Here is a 19,377-nt window from a genome sequence, read left to right as displayed (position 1 = left end):
GCGATTTTTTGTGAAAAATCTCAGCGGTTTATGGAGATTTTCCAAATTAACACATTTTATTTTATATTTTTTCCAGAAAGATCCATATCGAAAATATATGGGGTTTTCTGGATATTTAAGGGCTTAAACCACATCATATTTAACCGACTTCCAAAAAGGAGGAGGTTCTACGTTCGGCTGTATGTATGTTTTTTTTTCTTTTTTTATGTATGGTTAGCGATCATTCCGTCATTTATGGATCGATTTTGATAATTCTTTTTTTGTTTTGAAGGGTTTGATTCCAGGGTGGTCCCATTTTTTTATTTCAAAGTCATGATTCGAATCTACGACCTCATGGCTGTAGCCAAGTGTTACCTCTGGATTAACAAAGCACTTAATCTTTAAATTGACCGTTTTAAAATAAGATAAAAGGCTTGTAAAAGCAGTAAAACATAATAAAGGCTGTTGTGTAGGTTCGCAGAGCATATCGGGGTGACACACATGCTGCGCCGCAAACGAGCAAACTATTACATAAGCGCTTCTCCACGTAACTATAGCTCGCTAATTAGCGCTCTCTGATTGTGAAGATAGCTTTGCGCTTTGCACTTTCGAAAACCATTTAGATATGTTACGTGCTGGGATTTGAACCTGCGTCCCTTTAGAGTTTTGATGATTTTTTTCTTCGATTTTTATTGATTGGCTATTGATAAATCTATACTAATATTACAAAGGAATTACTGGTCCGATTTGTAAAACTGTTTCAGTGTTAGATAGCTCATTTATCGAGGAAGGCTATAGGCTATATATTATCCCCATATACCTACGGGAACAGGAACTACGCGGGTGAAACCGCGCGACGTCAGCTAGTTTTTTGGGGGGTTGAAGTAACAGAGGAATGTTGAATATGCAAGTAGAAAGACACAAGAGGAGAAGAAGGCCAAATGTGTTGGTTGGACTTTGTGAAAGAAGACGTCGGTAAAGGGAGTTGACATGTAATAGAAGTTAATGGAAGAGAATTACATGTTTTGCAGAGTCTGCCAATCCATATTTGTCAAACATGGTCGTTAATCCCTTTAATTCCAAGAGGAGACTCGTATTGAACAGTGAACCATTAGACCAACCAGGCAATTAAAGGAAATGTATTCGATACTTAAAAAAGGTATAACTAATATAGAAACCAAACATATGGTAGATATGAAGATAGTTGTCACAGTTTCCGTGTTCCGAGACAGCAAGGATGACAAACAGCCGCAAGTTAGTCAACCAACGTTGGCGATGTACCAAGCGCCAAATCATACGGAAGGACGGTCACAATGGACGCCGTGGTGTAGTGTCACCACCTAAACTGCAGACTTGGGGGGAAATTGTCGATTTCCAAATGGGGATGATGACTAGGTTTTGAATATATTGATTTTTATGATACATTCGGGTAAATAGGGTCATTGTTAACTAATTTATATATAAAAAGCAAAGATTTTCTGGATATTTGCAAAATAAATGAGATTATAAAATTTCAAAATCTTTTAAAAATTTTTAAAAAAATTTGTTTGTACGCACATACATATCTAACGATCATTACATTGCCTACGACGTCATTAGTTCGTGCCATTTTTTATGGGGCGTTTTTCAGGGATACGTGGCAGCGCCGCAAATCTTTAAAAATCCCTGTAGCTCCGAAAGTAATGATCGCAGATACCCTGTTCCTTTTACAAAATTGCTTTACTATTAGCGTACTCTTAATTTATATACAATTTAAAAAACTGTCATCATCCCTATTTAAATAACGATCGTTATCGACTAGATCGTGAGGTTATACATGTCAATAAATCATCATTAATTATTATTAAGGGCCAGGACTTTAGACTAATTACATAAGGACCTGCCTCGCTAGATGTTACTTACTGTCAATGTATACTTATTTTCCACGATCTAATGCGGTTATAAAAACCGTCTCTATAGAATCTTTAGAGTGATAATAGAGTCGAAAGAGCTCCGTAAGAGTACCTTTTTGTGTAGTCGAATGATGTAAAAAACAGTCAACAACTTCTAGTTTAATATAAGATATTAAATATCTAATTTAAGCTCGTTTTCTTCAAAAATTACAGACAATTTTGATCGTTTTGGCTGCGATACTGGACTTTATATAATTAGTCTCAGGCCAGAACTATCTCATTTTAAAAGAGGGGACCTGATAGGTATAACTGCTACATATTGGCTATCTACTGGATGAGCGAGGTGTTCAGCTTAGATTCAGCTTAGATTTGGATTATGTGAATTCTTTCCTGCGTCGGGATAAGAAATATTGAGCTTTTCACCCATCCACGTGAAGTCATCAGTCTAGGTCTACCTGGTTCGATCCGACGGGAAGCCACAAACCAATCACTGGACCAATGAGGCGGGCAGTTTAACTTCAACACAACGAAATTTCGGTAAAAAGACGTCAGTATTATTGTTCTCAAGTTGATAGCGTGTGTGGTAGTTGCCTGGTGCCTGGTGTGTAACCTTGAGCCTTTGCATACGAGTGTGCCAAACAATAGCTTATTACACGTCACAGGGAGACACTTTTACCGTTTGTTGTTATTGTCTTTTCTTTATTCTACGACAAGATGACATTTGATTTTTTAAAGTGATTTTTTTGGGCGCATTGGCCATTTCTTCGGTAGGATAGGGTTTTTTAGGGTACCTGTAGGGTAGGGCAGATGTAGGGTAGGGGTAGGGAAGAAGTGTACATAAATCAAAGCGAAGCTTGACCGCTAGTCATAATTATTTGTGAATTCCGTTTGACTTCATGAATTTTTCCTGGGCCGTTATTTTGAGTGAGCTGTGTTGGCAAGCTTACAAGCTTACCAGCTCATGATTAAGGGCCCCGTATGGGTTCGAAACTAGAAGAGCATGTGTTGTAGTATATCACGTGAGTTTTAGCCGTGTATCATATTAAATTAATATAAAAACACGATTATTTTTGCACAACACAACCAACCTAACCCTCTCTAACCGAAAGTTACATTTTTGTATTTCGTTAGCCCTTAAGCCATGGAGTCGCAGAGTTAAAACCATTACTCCGCATTATTTCACCGCGGCTAGTTGCCTCGACTGGTGACAGAAGGGCTGGCTCGTTTTTTGCGCAAAGGATCAGCCTGGCTGTCCAACGTGGAAATGCAGCCAGTATTTTTGCTATCATTCCACGTGGGCATGATTTATATAGATATTAGGATAAGTTAGCTTAAGATTCCTACTGTATTCATTCTCAATATAAAAAAAAACACAACGCACGTCTTCCGGTTGTGAAATATCTATTTGTGTCTACATTTTTTCTCGTCATCTTACTTAGAGAAACTTATATTTTATTTCTACTTAATTTTTCGATTTTCTAATGATCTAGTCAGCAATCCACTGAATGGATTTTACATAGATTTCAAAATGTAGTTTTAATTAGTAGACAGGTAGAGATGTGAAAGGCACAATGCATATAATTTATTGTGGTCAATTTAACCTTGTTCTCGTGTTGTCTGTCAGTTAGTACCTACTCGCAGTTACTTACCGTGAACACGATGGTTAGTGTTTCAGTTCAAATACATGTTTGATGGTTTAATTCCATGTCAAGAACAAGTAGGGTGGAAACATATGTTTTGTTAATGAACATAATTAGTCAATTACATTCTACAGGGTGCTCGGGAGTATTTTCCATAACTCTAGGGTTATATTCTTTAAGGAAACTAATTAAACATGTCCAAGTGTGACATGAACATGTGTTCTGAAGTGTTTTATAATATTTTCGGGGTAAAAAACATTTCTTTTGTAAATAGATCTTAAAGTGTGTCCCTTATATCGCATCCTTATATTATGACCTAGCTAAACTTCAGTCAGAAGTCAGAAGAATGACAGTCTTACGACTGTCTACGATTACGTATTTTAAAATGGAAGTATACTCCATAACATCCTGTATATTAAGCACTCGTTCATTATATTATTAGATAGATTTATTTATATATTTTATAGAGCTAAAGCTAATCTATACTAATATAATAAAGCTCAAGAATTTGTTTGCTTGAACGCGCTCATCTCAGGAACTACTAGTCTGATTTGAAAAATTATTTCAAAGTTAGATAGCCTATTTATCGAGGAAGGCTATAGGCTATATTATCTCCATATTCCTACGGGAACGGGAATCACGCGGATGAAACCGCGTGATTACCGCACCTAGTATAATATGTATTTTATAGAGGCAAAGTTGTGGTATAAAGGGGGTAATTTGTGGATCTACTGCATGGATTTGACTGAAAATTCTTTATTCTGCATCAATCTCGTGTATTCATATGTACTCGTAAATCGTGCGTGCTGGGAAGTGAGGTACATCAGGCGTGGGTTTTTCTTCATCGCTACACGCCCGGCCCGCGCAGACCGTCGGGAGTGTTACGAACGAATTTGTCAAGCTATATTAACAGTTATTCTTTAATATTGTTACAATCATGATATTTTTATCACAAACACTACCGAAATTAACATCGGGAGCAGTGTGTGTAACCGCCATAACTATTTCATACTATTTCATACTAGCGGACTCCCGCGACTTCGTCCGCGTGGAATTTAGTTTTCACAAATCCCTCGGGAACCATGCATTTTTCCGGGATAAAAACTAGCCAATGTGTTAAGCCATGCTATAATATATCTCGGTACCAAATTTCAGCTAATTCAGTTCAGTAGTCGAGGCGTGAAAGAGTAACAAATATTCATATCATCAAAATCATCAGTTTTTGCAAATTTCGAGAAATCATGGATTTTTTCGGGATAAAAAGCCTATATGTTAATCCAGAGTAAAATCTATTTCCATTGAAATTTCAGCCAAATCGCTTCAGTAGTAGCGGCGTTAAAGAGTAAAAAACATCCAAACATACATACAAACTTTCGCGTTTATAATATTAGTAGGATTATGATATAAAAATTTACGCAATTAACACTACACACGGAAAATATTTTGTTAAATAACAACGTTTACAAAAAAATAATTGCCGTATTTGAAAATTTGGGTGTGAAAAAAATTATTTTTAGAAACTTAATTTTTTTATACTGTTAACATGTTTTATTTAAGCTTATAAATTTTTTGTTGTCAACGGACTCGTGAGGTGTAAAACTGACTTTGCTTGCTGTTGATTAAATTAGCACCCTGTATCTACTTTTTGGAAGGTTTAACTTATTTACAGTGTTTTATAACACAAGGCTTCTTGTATACTATATTAAAAGCCCGGCCGTGGTCAGTATCATTAACATCTGATAGTAATATTTGCCAAGTTATATATCATCATATTATATCATCTAAAGCCCACTGACCTGCATTGAAGCAGTGTGGAGGCCTATGTTCAAATTACCTTTTATAGAAAATAGGCCTGTTCCGTGCAGTAGGCCATTTCAAATAGGTTGACGATAATTAGCAATAATAGCCAGTTCAGAGTAAAATTAATTGTGGTTTGTGTTGCATAATGATAAGGGTTAATTTAAATATGTATTTTGTTGATTAATAAATAAATAAATAAATAATAATAATAATCAAATTAAATAGACGGCGGAAAACCCTACGAGCTTTACCTGCGTAGTTTTTATTCCCGTGGGAATATGCGGTAATATTTTATAGCCTACGGTTTTTTTTAATTTAATTTATTTGGGTTAACAAACAGTAAACGATAAGATTTAATTTCAAAAATATCAATAATCTATAAACTAGATCGTCAACCAACACCGTTAACCACAGATTAAAGATGTTAAACTCCATTAAAGTAGCTTTTCATTAGTGAAATTATTTTTGAAATCGGTCCAATAGTTTCAGAGCCTATTCAATGCAAAAAACAAACAAACAAACAATCAAATGTTTTCGTCATAATTTATAGCCATCATTGTTCCGTTAACTATAAAAAAAATACTTTTGTTCGTGTTCTAAATGTAACCAAGTATATCTGTCCGAGGCGTCTGTTGCCTAAGCAAATAGTATTAGCAAACAAACAAACAGCCGCGGCTTAGCGCTAATAGCAAAAATACTCCGAGCTCATTCACAGTCATCTGATGTAATCACTAATAATACTATTAATTCACGATTTCATTCAAAAAATCCCAAAATTTAATCATCTGATGTTAATTATTATAATAATTAAACGATTTTGTCAATTGTATGTAAAATTGTTACGTAGGTTAGGTGTGATAACGGATATATAGTAGTCGTACATAAATGATATTATCTGCTTGTCCTATGGTTGCGAGACTTGGTCGCTAACTATGGGCGTCATAAGAAAGCTCAGAGTCACACAGCGGGCGATGGAACGAGCTATGTTAGGAGTATCTCTGCGTGATCGAATCAGAAATGAGGAGATCCGCAGAAGAACCAGTCACCGACATAGCTCAACGAGCCGCGAAGCTGAAACGGCAATGGGTGTAATGAATATAGTTCGAAGAGCCGATGGACGTTGGGGTTCCAAGGTGCTCGAAGGGCGACCCCGCACTAGAAAGCGCAGTGTTGGTCGACCCCCTACCAGGTGGGCTGACGACATCAAACGAGTCGCAGGGATTCGCTGAATGCAGGCGGCTAAGACAAAAATCTTCCTATGTTATGCAGTGGACGTCCATCTGACATGATAATGATGATGACTTTCTGCTTCAATATACAGAGTAGTAAGTATCTCTAAGCCAAATTTCATCCAAATTGGTTCAGTGGTTTAGCCGTGAAAAGGTAACGGAGAGACAAACTTATTTTCGTTCGTATAATATTAGTATGGACTGTCAACAATATTACTAGTAGACAATGGATCCATAGATCAATAGATAACTAAGAAGTTGATAAAAATATAATAATCATTAAAAATCCTTATACGGCTCACTGTTGAGCACGAGTCTCCTACCAGAATGAGAGGATTATGCTTATAGTCCACCACATTTACCCAATGCCCAATTGGCAGAATTCTCACACGTACAGAATTAAGAAAATTCTCAGGTAAGCATGCAGGTTTCCTCACGATAATTTTTCCTTCACCGTTTGAGACACGTGAGTCGTGATATTTAATTGCTAAAAATGCACATAACTGAAAAGTTAGAGGTGCATGCGCCGGACGGATCGGATACGAACCTACGACCTACCTCCGAATCGAAGGCAGAGGTCATATTCACATTCAATTACATTTTCCATGCTATAGGACAAAGTGAAATTCTGCACGCTAACTAACTAAACTTTAAGTAATAAAATTATTACTTAAAAATAATATTTAACTAGTTAGTGCGATAAAAAATCTCTTCATTTTCAATTTTTATTGTGTTCCTTGACCCAGGGGTCAAAAGTTTTGAAGTCTTTCGACAGTAGAAGCACTCTCAATAGCTCTGTGGTACAGAGGCCGGGGCCTCATCACCAGGTGGTGTTTCAATCCCAATCCTAATACAGTCGTTTCTGACTAGTTAGAGTCTCAAGTAGTCTCAGCTTACACTTTTCAAACGTCAAGTTTAGAGTCCATTAGAGTCTTTCAGTTTCCCGCCGGTTTTTTAACCCTCTGTTTGGACTACGGCAGAGCGATCGCATAAGCCCTCTGGTGATGCTTATGAGCTCCTATAATAAAGCCTATAAATAACCCACAATATGCGAAAAAACTCCACTAGATGGCGTTAGACACTGTGGCATTATTTAAATTATTTTGTTATTGGTAGGACAAAACCTTGAAATAATAATAGTTTTTTTTACAGAGTATGGGTACTTTATTAGCTGTTATTACGTTCGAATATATTGTTTCTTTTTGTAAACAATTACTAACGCACATGACCTATCTAATCTCTTCTGAGGATCAAACAATAGCTACCAGTACCTATAGAGAGAACTTACTCGTACATATAAAAACCTCCATAAAAACATCCTAGACGTCGGATTTACGTCTTTACAAGCCTTTCTTTACTTCCGTAAACACTTATTTATTTACTAAGTTACTCAACTTAATTATTTTCAATTTTTTTTTTGCAAATTACGCAAAGTAAGCATCTGGCAAAGTCAAAGGCTTGACTAAATCCTCATCACTACTGGTCCAGGCCCCCCTTATGGGAGAGGCCTGGCCATTACATTAGTATGAACATTAAATAATTTGTCTTATTTATTTTATTATCAACGAAATGATAAAGAAATTATAGACGGAGAGCTCGTTAACCCCAGACCATCGTCATTTTATAAAATCTGAAAATTTGTCAGCTCATGCTTCTACCATAAGTAAGCACGGTAGCCATAGATGAGTTTCTTAAAGATAAAGGCGTTTGGAGGCCATTGGATCAGCTTCGGACCACCTTTACACAGGAAGTAAAACTATAAGAAATTGTAATGTTGTCATCAATTGTAAATTATAATACTGAATGTATTTTTTTTAAAAAGAGCAACTGTTGAGTTTCTTGCCGGTTTCTTCTCAGCAGAACCTGCCTTCCGAACCGGTGGTAGAATCTTTACAAATAGTCAACTGTCACGTGTCTGTGACGTGTCAAAGGGCTTGTAAACTGAGCCTACTTGAAATAAATGATTATTGATTTAGATTTTTGATTTTGAATTATGGAGTTTGGACCATGTTGGCTTTGGGAGGTGGCAGGTTTTAAGGATCCAGATCCTCAACCGAGATGGGGATATCATTTCTCATACTATGCCGATAGAAATATAAAAAAAAATATACTTCATACTTAGACGGTTGAGGGTCCTTAAATCCTTCTACCTCCCAAAGCCACCACGGTCCAAACTCCATAATTGGCATGAGCAAGCAAAGGTCTGGGGTTAACGGGCTTTTACTTTAATATTCTTTTTTAAAGCAAAACAGACCCATAAAAAGTAACAGAAGTTTTCACTACAGTGGGCCAGTGCAGGGGTCATTGGCAGGTCCGACGTTCATGGCTATCGAATCGATAAATTGTTCCGCTCATATCGATAATGTTTGTAGCGTAGTGTTGTATCGGAAACGAGCAGATAACGGCTCTTATCAGTACACTTCCAAAAGCTATCAGTTATTTTTTTCGAAAAATTTGCAAGGTTTATTTTCTCCTAAGACTAACATGCGCTTGACGACATAACTAGTGAAGAGTACACACAACCGGAAATATCGTTATCTCTGTCATTGCGTTGGGGCTAAAGAGATGGGTCTGGGACAACTCCGCGGCTCCCGCTACCCTGAAAAACGACAGACTATTTTGTTGGTGAGTTTCACTGCGATACAAGTCCAAAGGTAATTGGTCTGAGCTCACACCTAATAATAAGTGACGATGCCAACCAGTACCAACAGTACCAAACAGTTACTAAATCTATGGTGATACACCGCTAACTTGCAGATGGAATACCTAGTTACGTACAGTTTACCCCTGACACCACACGGCATCGTACCGGAACGCTACGTCTTTGACAATAGAGTTCTAACGACGGCCACGGTCGAGATTAACTAATAGAACAAACTTGAGACGATTTAGATAATATATTAAAAGCTTAAATTAATTAATTAATTAAATTAAAAGGGGTGTGGATTTTCATCCTCCTCCTAACAAGTTAGCCCGCTTCCATCTTAGATTGCATCATCACTTACCATCAGGTGACATCGTAATCAAGGGCTAAGTTGTAAAGAATAAAAAAAATGAAAAAAAATCCTGATGTAGGTACATTGTACATATGTATTCTGTGCCTGAGAATCCTGAGATGGAAATTAAATTGGACTCAAGATCAGAGTTCGAAATAACAAATATCTAACATATTTTCAATAAATTCTCAGCCTAGAATTGGAAATTTTGGACACCTTTTCCTCACGAGCAAGCCATCGATCCCGGTAATAATATCACATTTGATAGCTATCGTTACAAAGTTCCACATTATCACTCTAAGCACGCCGTTACACATTAGAATAGCGTGTTGGGTCCAAGCTCCATATCGGCGTGTAGTGAGAGGTGAAAAAAGTCAAAATAGTGATGATCCTTGTCATTGAGAAATTCATCAGTCGTACGGTAAATAACCTCAAAACTTGTCAATGAATATAATAAAGATAGACTAAAGAAGGCACTTACATTTACTCAATATTTATGTCACCCTATAATTTATGTTAATACTGTCCTCGACTCGAAAACCAAAATATAGGTATCTGTTAAATACGTCTAGGTCGTAAGCCGACGCACTAAAGGATAATTGTATGGAAAAAATTAATACATCATACATCACCTACTTACGGCTCTACCTAGCTATTACTGTGTCGCCTGTTTCGGACCAATGTCGTATGAAATTAATAAGATGAGCTAGCTAGTGCTGTGCCCATTCACTGTCATGATATCGATAATCTTTGACATCACTAGCACGTTGCACGTTTATGATTACCTTCTTTCACTATATTTGATTATTATTAAGTTAATTGACAGACCATTCTTATTTTGGAACTTTAGAAAAGTTACTACTAGTTTTACTAGTAATATTTTTTTTTAAGTACATATAAGTTTTTAAGGCGTTTACATCCGTGTCTAATCACTTGATTTGTTTTTATGCTTAATTAGTTAAATGGACTTTTGTCTGCTTATTTAACTGAATAAAGACAACATTTCCAACTAGTGAGATGAAAAGTAAGTATATTTTTATTTTCACTAATATTTAGATTAATATCATCTTTATTATACCTATTTTCAATGACCCATTTACCCTACGCTACCAGCTTCAGCTTAGACCCATAGACATGCTCTAATTTGGGTTGGATGACTTAGGGTGATATTGTTCAACTCTGTAAGGGTGTAAATATAGGTTCTATGAGATTGAAGATAAGAACCGAAATGCATTGTGTTTTTTGGGTACGATATTTTAGACATTAGAAGTTAAGTACTTATAAGAAAACTCTTCTTCAAAGACAACATTTTTTGTATTGTGTGTCATATTAAAGTCTATATTTATCGAAGGTATGCACACAACTAAGAAATTTGAAGTATGAATCAATCGTAATTTATCGATATTATATTCAGCCATACTTCCCTCATAATGTCAATAAGGAAGTGCCACATTTAATTGTAATTACACTTATTTACTACGCGGATTTAAAAAAAAGAAATCATTCGAAAAGAAAATAACATATGAAAAAATTAATACATCATACATAATTACTTAGTTATTACTCTGTCATACCAGTTTGGGACCAATGCCACGAAATTAAAGAGATGAGCTGACTAGTAATGAGACATTGAGTAATTCTTATCGATATTGAGTTTTAAAATATGAAAAATATTTGCGAAATTATTGGTACATTTGCAAACAATCTTGTGCGTTAAGTAGATTTTTAAAATACTTTGTCGTATTTATAAAGATTATTCATTATGAACAGTCAATAATGGTTAATTTTGCTATTTTTTACAATGCTCAATTACAAAGCAATTTCTTCTTTGCAATCGTACCTACTTTGTATAGTTAACATCTGATGATGGTCCGATTTCTGAGTGAATTGTAAATAATCGTAGAATAATCGATAATTGCAGAATTGTCGCTTGGCTTCATCGGTATTTCGTGGCGCGCAAAATAAATGAAAATTCAAAATAATCGTATTAAAAGCCATTAAAGTTGTCTCTTCCAATCTTAGTTTTGAAAAAATAGATTAGGGCGTAATATTCAATAAATAGATCTTTCGATATAATAACTGTTGATAAGCGCACATCACTATCAGTCCATTGCAAGAATGCAGTCGGTCCACTTTCGTTGAGCATCGCGTAGTGGCAAGGGCGGCACAGGGCCTTCCGGTAGCTGACACACTTAAGCGCTGGGTTATACAATAGCTAATTATACCCACCAGCCCGCACTTGCCTAGCGTGACGAGTCTCAGCTCAACAAATTCAATTATCTTTGGCCCTTATTTCTGCTTCTTTGGTTTGGTGATTAGCTTATGTCATTCCGGATTATAAGATGTAGGTTTGAATCCTGGATCAGGCTTTAATATAAGGTACTTCAATAAAGAATTTAAGCCCTATGATAGTTATGCCGTCAATATCGGTCATGGTTATATCAACCAATTGTGAGTGTGTTGTGATGATTTTAGTTCTATTTTGATTTATTAATCTTAGTTTGTTTGTTGTTCTGAGTTAAAATAATAGTTTTATGTCGCTGCGTGGCTGTGTATATACGTGGTGGCGACGAGGGTATCAGCTGAAAATCAGTGCTGTATTTTTTTTTTTATTCTTTACAAGTTGACTACAATCTCACCTGATGGTAAGTGATGATGCAGTCTAAGATGGAAGCGGGCTAACTTGTTAGGAGGAGGATGAAAATCCACACCCCTTTCGGTTTCTACACGACATATTATACCGTAACACTAAATCGCTTGGCAGTACGTCTCTCCCGGTAGCGTGGTAACTAGTCACGGCCGAAGTCTCCCACCAGCCAGACCTGGACCAATCAAGAAAATCTATCTATCAGCCGGGGATCGAACCCAGGACCTCCGTCTTGTAAATCCACAGCGCATACCGTTGCGCCATGGACTGCATGCTCTGCGAGACACGAGGGTGTATCATCCCAACTCCGGGGATTTTATACTGAAACTTTCTAGATGAAAGTAAAGCCAAGTATCTCATGGCTCGATTTAAGACTCGAAACTAGGACCTCGCGACCTAAGGCCACATCTACCCACTGGTCTAACGAGGCAGTAAGTATAATTTTAGTCGGAAAAAAAATGTCGTGTTCCTACCTTGCGTAACCCAAAATAAGTCTCAAAGCAGACAAGAACTAGTTTCATATCTGCGTTGTCACTTTCCATTACGTGCAATATGCGGTTATTGTAAACCTGTAAATTAATTTTGAGAAAAAGTAACAAAAATGTAGGTTTTTGAAAGTACTCGGGTCGGAACCGCCTGATTGCGCGGTAACATATCCACTTTCACTATATTTCGCGTGCGAAAAATTGTAAGGATACTTGTTTACTCGAAAACGGTTTTTTAAACCCAGACTTCATTGTGGTTTCGTTCAATCTAGCAGTCATTGTTTCATATTCTAGGTCAGTCGGAGAAATATATATAACTCGTGCGCAATAACTTGACACCTGACTACCAAACACAACCAAACAAACACAGTACAAACATCATTCGAGCCAGCCAGACAAAAATTGACAGTTTGGAGTTGGGAAGTTTTGACGGCCTCCGTGGCGCAGTGGTATGCGCGGTGGATTTACAAAACGGAGGTCCTGGGTTCGATCCCCTGGCGCTGGGCAGATTGAGATTTTCTTAATTTGTCCAGGTCTGGCTGGTGGGAGGCTTCGGCCGTGGCTAGTTACCACCTTACCGGCAAAGACGTACCGCCAAGCGATTTACGGTACGATGCCGAGTAGAAACCGAAAGGGGTGTGGATTTTCATCCTCCTTCTAACAAGTTAGCCCGCTTCCATCTTAGACTGCATCATCACTTACCATCAGGTGAGATTGTAGTCAAGGGCTAACTTGTAAAGAATTAAAAAAAAAAAAAAAACACCTATGAGGAATGAGGATTGTTTCAACGTTCTTTAGGTTGTTTGAATGGTCTTCTTCAAGGCCATGTCTATCCTCTTAAAGAACAGGAGATCTGGACCTTAAAGAACACGCATTGGGCAGCAGTGCCTACATTACTGAAAAATTTTTGGAAGAAAGAAAAGCTATCTAGATTCGAATCCCGAACTTCATGACCTGAAGCTATATAGACTAACCACTGTACCGACGAAGCTATACAAACTCTTACGTACTAACATAACAAATAGATTTGATACAAACATGGCGGCACTCACAAAGAACTCTAGAACTAGGTCACAAGTTAGATGACTACAGGTTTACGTCGAATCGTAGGTAATCTACTAAACGTATGCAAGGGCCAAGGTTCGGCAAGTTCTCGGCGCTGAGTCTTGACACACTAACAGACAGACAGATAAAATTATCTTTAATTGCGGGTAAAGTGGGTTGTGCGGGTCAGGAGATAACAACAATAATAAACAGTTACAAAGTTTGAGATGTTCCCCCTGTCTTGCGTGATTATACCCGAATTTGCTGTCTAAAAGTTTGACGACCTTCATGGCGTTGTTGTATGCACGGTGGATTTACAAGACGGAGGTCCTGGGTTCGATCCCCAGCTGGGTAGATTGAGATTTTCTTAATTGGTCCAGGTCTGGCTGGTGGCTAGTTACCACCCTACCGGCAAAGACGTACCGCCAAGAGATTTAACTTTCCGGTACGATGTCGTGTAGAAACCGAAAAGGGTGTGGATTTCAACCTACTCCTAACAAATTAGCATGCTTCCATCTTAGACTGCATCATATCATACAATCTTAGATTGTAACTAAGGGCTAACTTGTAAAGAATAATAAAAAAAAATGTGGCCTGTCTACCAGGTGGACTGACGACATCAAGCTTTGAGTCAAAGAGTAGATGAGTTGGGATCCAGACGGCTCAAGACCGTGTTGTTTGGAAGTCTCTATAGCAGCTCATCGTAGGTAGAAAAGGCTTACGATGAGCTGATTTGACAATGATGATGAAGATTACTTATACTATGGCTAAAAACATTTTTTGTGACGTCATAAAAAAGCTTTTTAACTTGTTAGTTAAGCCGTAGTTGGGTTACACTGTTTGTTTATCTACTTACTGTTGAACTGTTTTTTTTCTTGTTCCTGATCGTGTAGATATGTTGTGTGAAAATAAGTATGGCAGTAGAACTATAGGTAAGTATTGTTATTACTAAATCCAGGGGCGTAGCTACCGCCGTTACTGTGTGATACGGGGCCCTCGGTCTACAGGGGCCCCTTACGCGTTAAAACAAACATTAGTAAATAGTAATCCACAATTTCACTAATTTGGTGCTTCCCAAAAAAACATAAAGTACTGTCTATAGAGTTTCACTTCAAAAATGATAAAAGGCAAAAAAGCAATCTCTTTTTTCTGGATTAAGCGTGCATCCCAAACACCCAAAACACACCCAAAAGTTGGAAATATCCTACATTTGTGTAAGTGTTAGGTCACTTTCATCAAACATATTTGTATCTTTTTTTGAGAAATTTTTACCCTTTAATAGGGATGATTAGGTTTGAATATATTGATTTTTATGATACATTCGGGTAAATTAGGTCAATGTTAACTAATTTATACATAAAAAGCAAAAATTGACTGGATATTTGCAAAATAAATAAGATCATAAAATTTCAAAATCTATTAAAAATCTTTTTTCGTATTAGATGAAAATTCATACAGTACATAACATTACATTAAATGTGACATTTTTCTACCATGAACTATAAATATAAACGCACAAATAACAAAGATATTTGTAATTTTGTTTAAACGCCCATACAAATTTAACGATCAGCGAGCCAACGACGTCACTAATTCGTACCATTTTGTATGGAGCGTTTTTCATGGATCCGCGGCAGCGCCGCAAATCTGATCCTTTAAATCCCTGTAGCTCCGAAAGTAATGATCGCAGATACCCAGTTACTTTTACAAAATTGCTTTACAGCATACTCCTAATTTATATACAATTTAAAAAACTGTCATCATCCCTATTGGGCCAACAAATTTTGATACAGAACCCCTCCAAGGCACACTACGCCACTGACTAAATCGTCGTGAAGTGTATAGATACGAGTTATGTCTGTAGTTCTGTTGGCCCATTCTGCGGCCAGTAACTTGTACGGCCAAGTGCGTGCACTCATAGAATGGTTTCTTCTGCTAACCTGGTCTTTGCGGCTACTGTTGGTCATGGCTAGGCGCCTGAATGTTAGTGGATTTGGTTATAAACAGCTGACTTTGACACAGTGTTACGAAATACGTCAGCAACAGCTCACCGCGCGCAAAACGCATGCCTTGCATCGCGTGTTAGAGCTACGCGCGCCCAAGTCACTAGCGCTAGCGGTTTTTTACTACATGATCACTGGTAAAAAACCGGAGAAATGTTCATTTTTGTTGGTATTCTTCACTATTCCCATATATAGATATTGTCATTCAATATTATTCCAATATATTTTTTTTCTATCCCTAGGATATAAATTATAAATAACTTTTTGACATTTTTAGATGCACAACATTATTTGTGTCCTTTTCTGTATTCCTCACGATGTAGATGTAAATCTCATAGTAATTAAATATAAGAAGTTTACAAAGTGTAACTAACACATTCAAATTTATATTTATATGTTTTTGGCTCTAACTATTTGAATTATGTATTAATTACAGAATATTACAGCATATTACGAATGTTTTTCAACGAAGCTACAATTAAAGATTAAGGTTAAATACAAATATATCTAGGCCTCAAATATATAAAGACAATATTCGCAATGATAAAGAATTTCTCCGAATTATTTCACAGAAGGTTAGCTCATTTTTTTTTACGAAAGCACTGCCTCGCGATCGTGAATATGCAGCCAGTATTCTTGCCACTGTTCCACGTGGGCATGGTTTGAAAAGTTATTAGGATAAGTTAGCTTAAGATACTTAGTGTAAACTTCTTCCGTGTAAAGTTGCAAAAAAAGGATGTTATAATTTTTTTTAATATTACTATCAGAAAAATTAATTCCGATTATTATCTTATAATACGCTATAATTTTGTAAATTGCAACGCAAAATAATAAATTACGAAAAACGCGCTATTTGTGTGGTAATGCAAAAAAAAATTACGAACTTGTTAATATTTCGCATTATACCGTGTTAGTGGGTCACGAATTTGTTTTTCATTGCTACTAGCGATTAACTACGGATTTACTTGCAGATACTGTTTGTAGCCGAAACTTAGCTGTTTCCTACTTCTTGCCTTACGTTCCATTGCGAGGGTTATCTTAGATCTTACCGCAACTGATCTTGTCCTGTCTTATCTTATGCCCTATTGCATGACTTAGCTGTGCTGTAAGTTTAGTCACCACATGGTTCCACGGAAGACCAGCGCTGCGCTGGTGCATCCATCACTAGTGTAGCACATGCTGAGTGGTGACCATTTTGGTACCACACACATCATTTTTTTGGATTTAATTTAATCATTAGTTTAATATCTTTAAATTATTAGTTTAATATATTCTTAAAATTTCTTTCTTTTGTTTTAGATATTTGTTGTCTTTTGTGTATTATGTGTGTGTGTGTCCAAATAAAATAATTTTCTTTCTTTCTTTCTAAGTGTAAATGATTTTGTAAATGATTGTCTGGCTTGTGAGGTGTGCTCCATAGCTATCCTCTTACTGTGATCATTCTGCTGGCTGGGGCTCCATTGTTTATAGCTGTGCTCTTACTGTATATTATATTGCCCTGGCTCGTGCTCCATTCCGTGACTTAGCTGTGCCTGTGCTTTAAGTGTGAGTGTGTGTGTGTGAGTGGTTCGTGAGGTGTGCTTGGTCGTAAACTACCCTCTTACCGTGAGTCATCTTGCCCTGGCTCTATTGTGTGACTTTGATTTAGCTGTGTTCTTACCGTGACTGATCTTGCCCTGCTGCGAGATGAGCATGCTGAGCGGCAGAGGCTTCTTGTCCCCGGGCAGGCGCGGCGCGAGGCCGAACAGCCGGTTGCGGGCCGACTGCCCCACCGCCAGGTATTGCTTGTGCCCCATCGTAAGACTTTAGCGATACATCCGGATAGGCTGCAACAACAAACTAAGTTTAAAATTTGCGGCGCTTTCATTTGAGACATTGGGCATTTGAGCCCTGGTCATCGGATACCAAAAAATTGATTAATATTGTGGCTGACGACAATTGATCCGTGCGTCAGATGATCTGGCATTTGGTCCAAAGGATAAGCCGCGAATTCCAGAGGTTATTATCAACCCATATTTAGCTCACTGCTGAGCTGAAGTCTCTTCTCAGAATAAGAGGAGTTAGGCCAATAGTCCACCAAGTTGGCCCAATGCGGATTGGAAGACTTCACACACGCAGAGAATTAAGAAAATTCTCTGATTTGCAGGTTTCCCCACGACGTTTTTTCTTCACCGTTTGAGACACGTGATATTTAATTTCCTAAAATGCACGCAACTGAAAATTTGGAGGTGTATGCCCCGGACAGGATTCCAACCCACACCCTCCGAAATCGAGGCAGAGGTCTGGGCTATCTACTGGGCTATTACGGCTCTGATAAGAGGCATATAACAGCGCCAGCGTATTGGGCACTCTGGGTGAACAAATAAGTAATTAAACGAATACTGCTTCTTAAAAGTATTTATGGGTATTAAGAAGTATTTAGGGATATTAATAGGTAATGTTTTCAACGTGGTTCATTTTCAAAAACATATAATTTTTGGGTTGAAATTACAAACAAACGGACCGATAAGTCTACTTTACGCTAAGTGGTAATTAATTTAATTATTGCATGTAAACATAGGTACGTACAGTCGTACTTGCTTCGAAAACAGTTAGATTGTATGATAAGCCTAATTTGAGGCACGGCTTAATTGAGCTTCGGCTTATCAGAGTGTGACGACTTTTGAGTTTTGGGAATATCGTCTATCTTGTGTTACACAGACCGACATGTGACGTGTTCTACATAAATATATCTAGATAATAATACCTAGCTTTCATTTATTAATTGGTTTATACGACTTTCGTCTGTTTGAATTTTTCATCACATTAAAACATCTCAGTAGATACTGCACAGCCGTTAGTTTAAACAGTATAAGTTGTTTATTAATACTAATGGAGTAAACAGATTCTTTATTCGCTCTTGTGGTGCGTAATAATACATAACATACTAGCATAATGAGATGAAGCACGTTTATTAACAAGGTGACGAGTTTATTATTAGAATGTTTTGCACATAATAGTGCTAATCCGTGCTGTAACGAACACTAAAGTATAGCATAAGGCTGTTGTTTCATTAGTCATTAGTATTTATAAGATTCTTTAGCGATTATTTTGGTCGGAGATGAACTACCGTCAACTTTTGTTGACTGTTCTCTCTCTGCAGTCATTCCTTCATTACTGAAGATCGAGGTCCTGGTAAGATCCCAACCTTCTGGGGGTCCATGTTTTCCACTGGCTTCTGTTGGCGGCCATTTTTGCTAGCGTATAGAAATTCGTTTTTTTATCCTCTTTTACGTTCGTTCGACGTTCATCGGTTGATAATAGTTAATAGAGATGATGATGAACGTTCAATACCAAGTGAACATGACTTCATTAGAATTAAGCTTCCGACGCATTTCCGCATTAAATCCTCCATCTCCGCATTGCTACAGAATATTTCTTGGAAAAAAGAAAGTCCTTAAAGGATGACGACAAACAGGTAATTAAACACAATATATAGCAGTTCTGATGATTTGTGTTTGTGTGTAAGTACGAGTAAATGATGTGTCCACAGTAATGAGTCGTCGATATTTAATTATACCGCGTGAAATGTTTGTCTCCACATCGCGGTCAAGGCGAACTCATCTTTATGGACCGAGATTTTGACGAGCAAGAATTATTATAAATAAGTATTACTTCAAGAG

General features: G+C 37.3%; 1 protein-coding gene across 1 annotated transcript in view; it reads right to left on the bottom strand.

The window, feature by feature from the left end:
* LOC112051145 (scavenger receptor class B member 1) overlaps window positions 1-19,377 on the bottom strand; it is a gene marked incomplete at its 3' end in the record, with an annotated part of 91,065 nt that overhangs the window by 25,012 nt on the left and 46,676 nt on the right. The window contains 1 exon segment of the mRNA XM_024089649.2: window positions 17,376-17,541. Coding sequence (XP_023945417.2) covers window positions 17,376-17,511 — 136 coding nt within the window. The 5' untranslated portion in view covers window positions 17,512-17,541.

Source organism: Bicyclus anynana, chromosome 8 (assembly GCF_947172395.1).
Source record: "Bicyclus anynana chromosome 8, ilBicAnyn1.1, whole genome shotgun sequence".
Classification (NCBI taxonomy): domain Eukaryota; kingdom Metazoa; phylum Arthropoda; class Insecta; order Lepidoptera; family Nymphalidae; genus Bicyclus; species Bicyclus anynana.
This window is presented reverse-complemented; position numbering and strand designations above follow the sequence as displayed.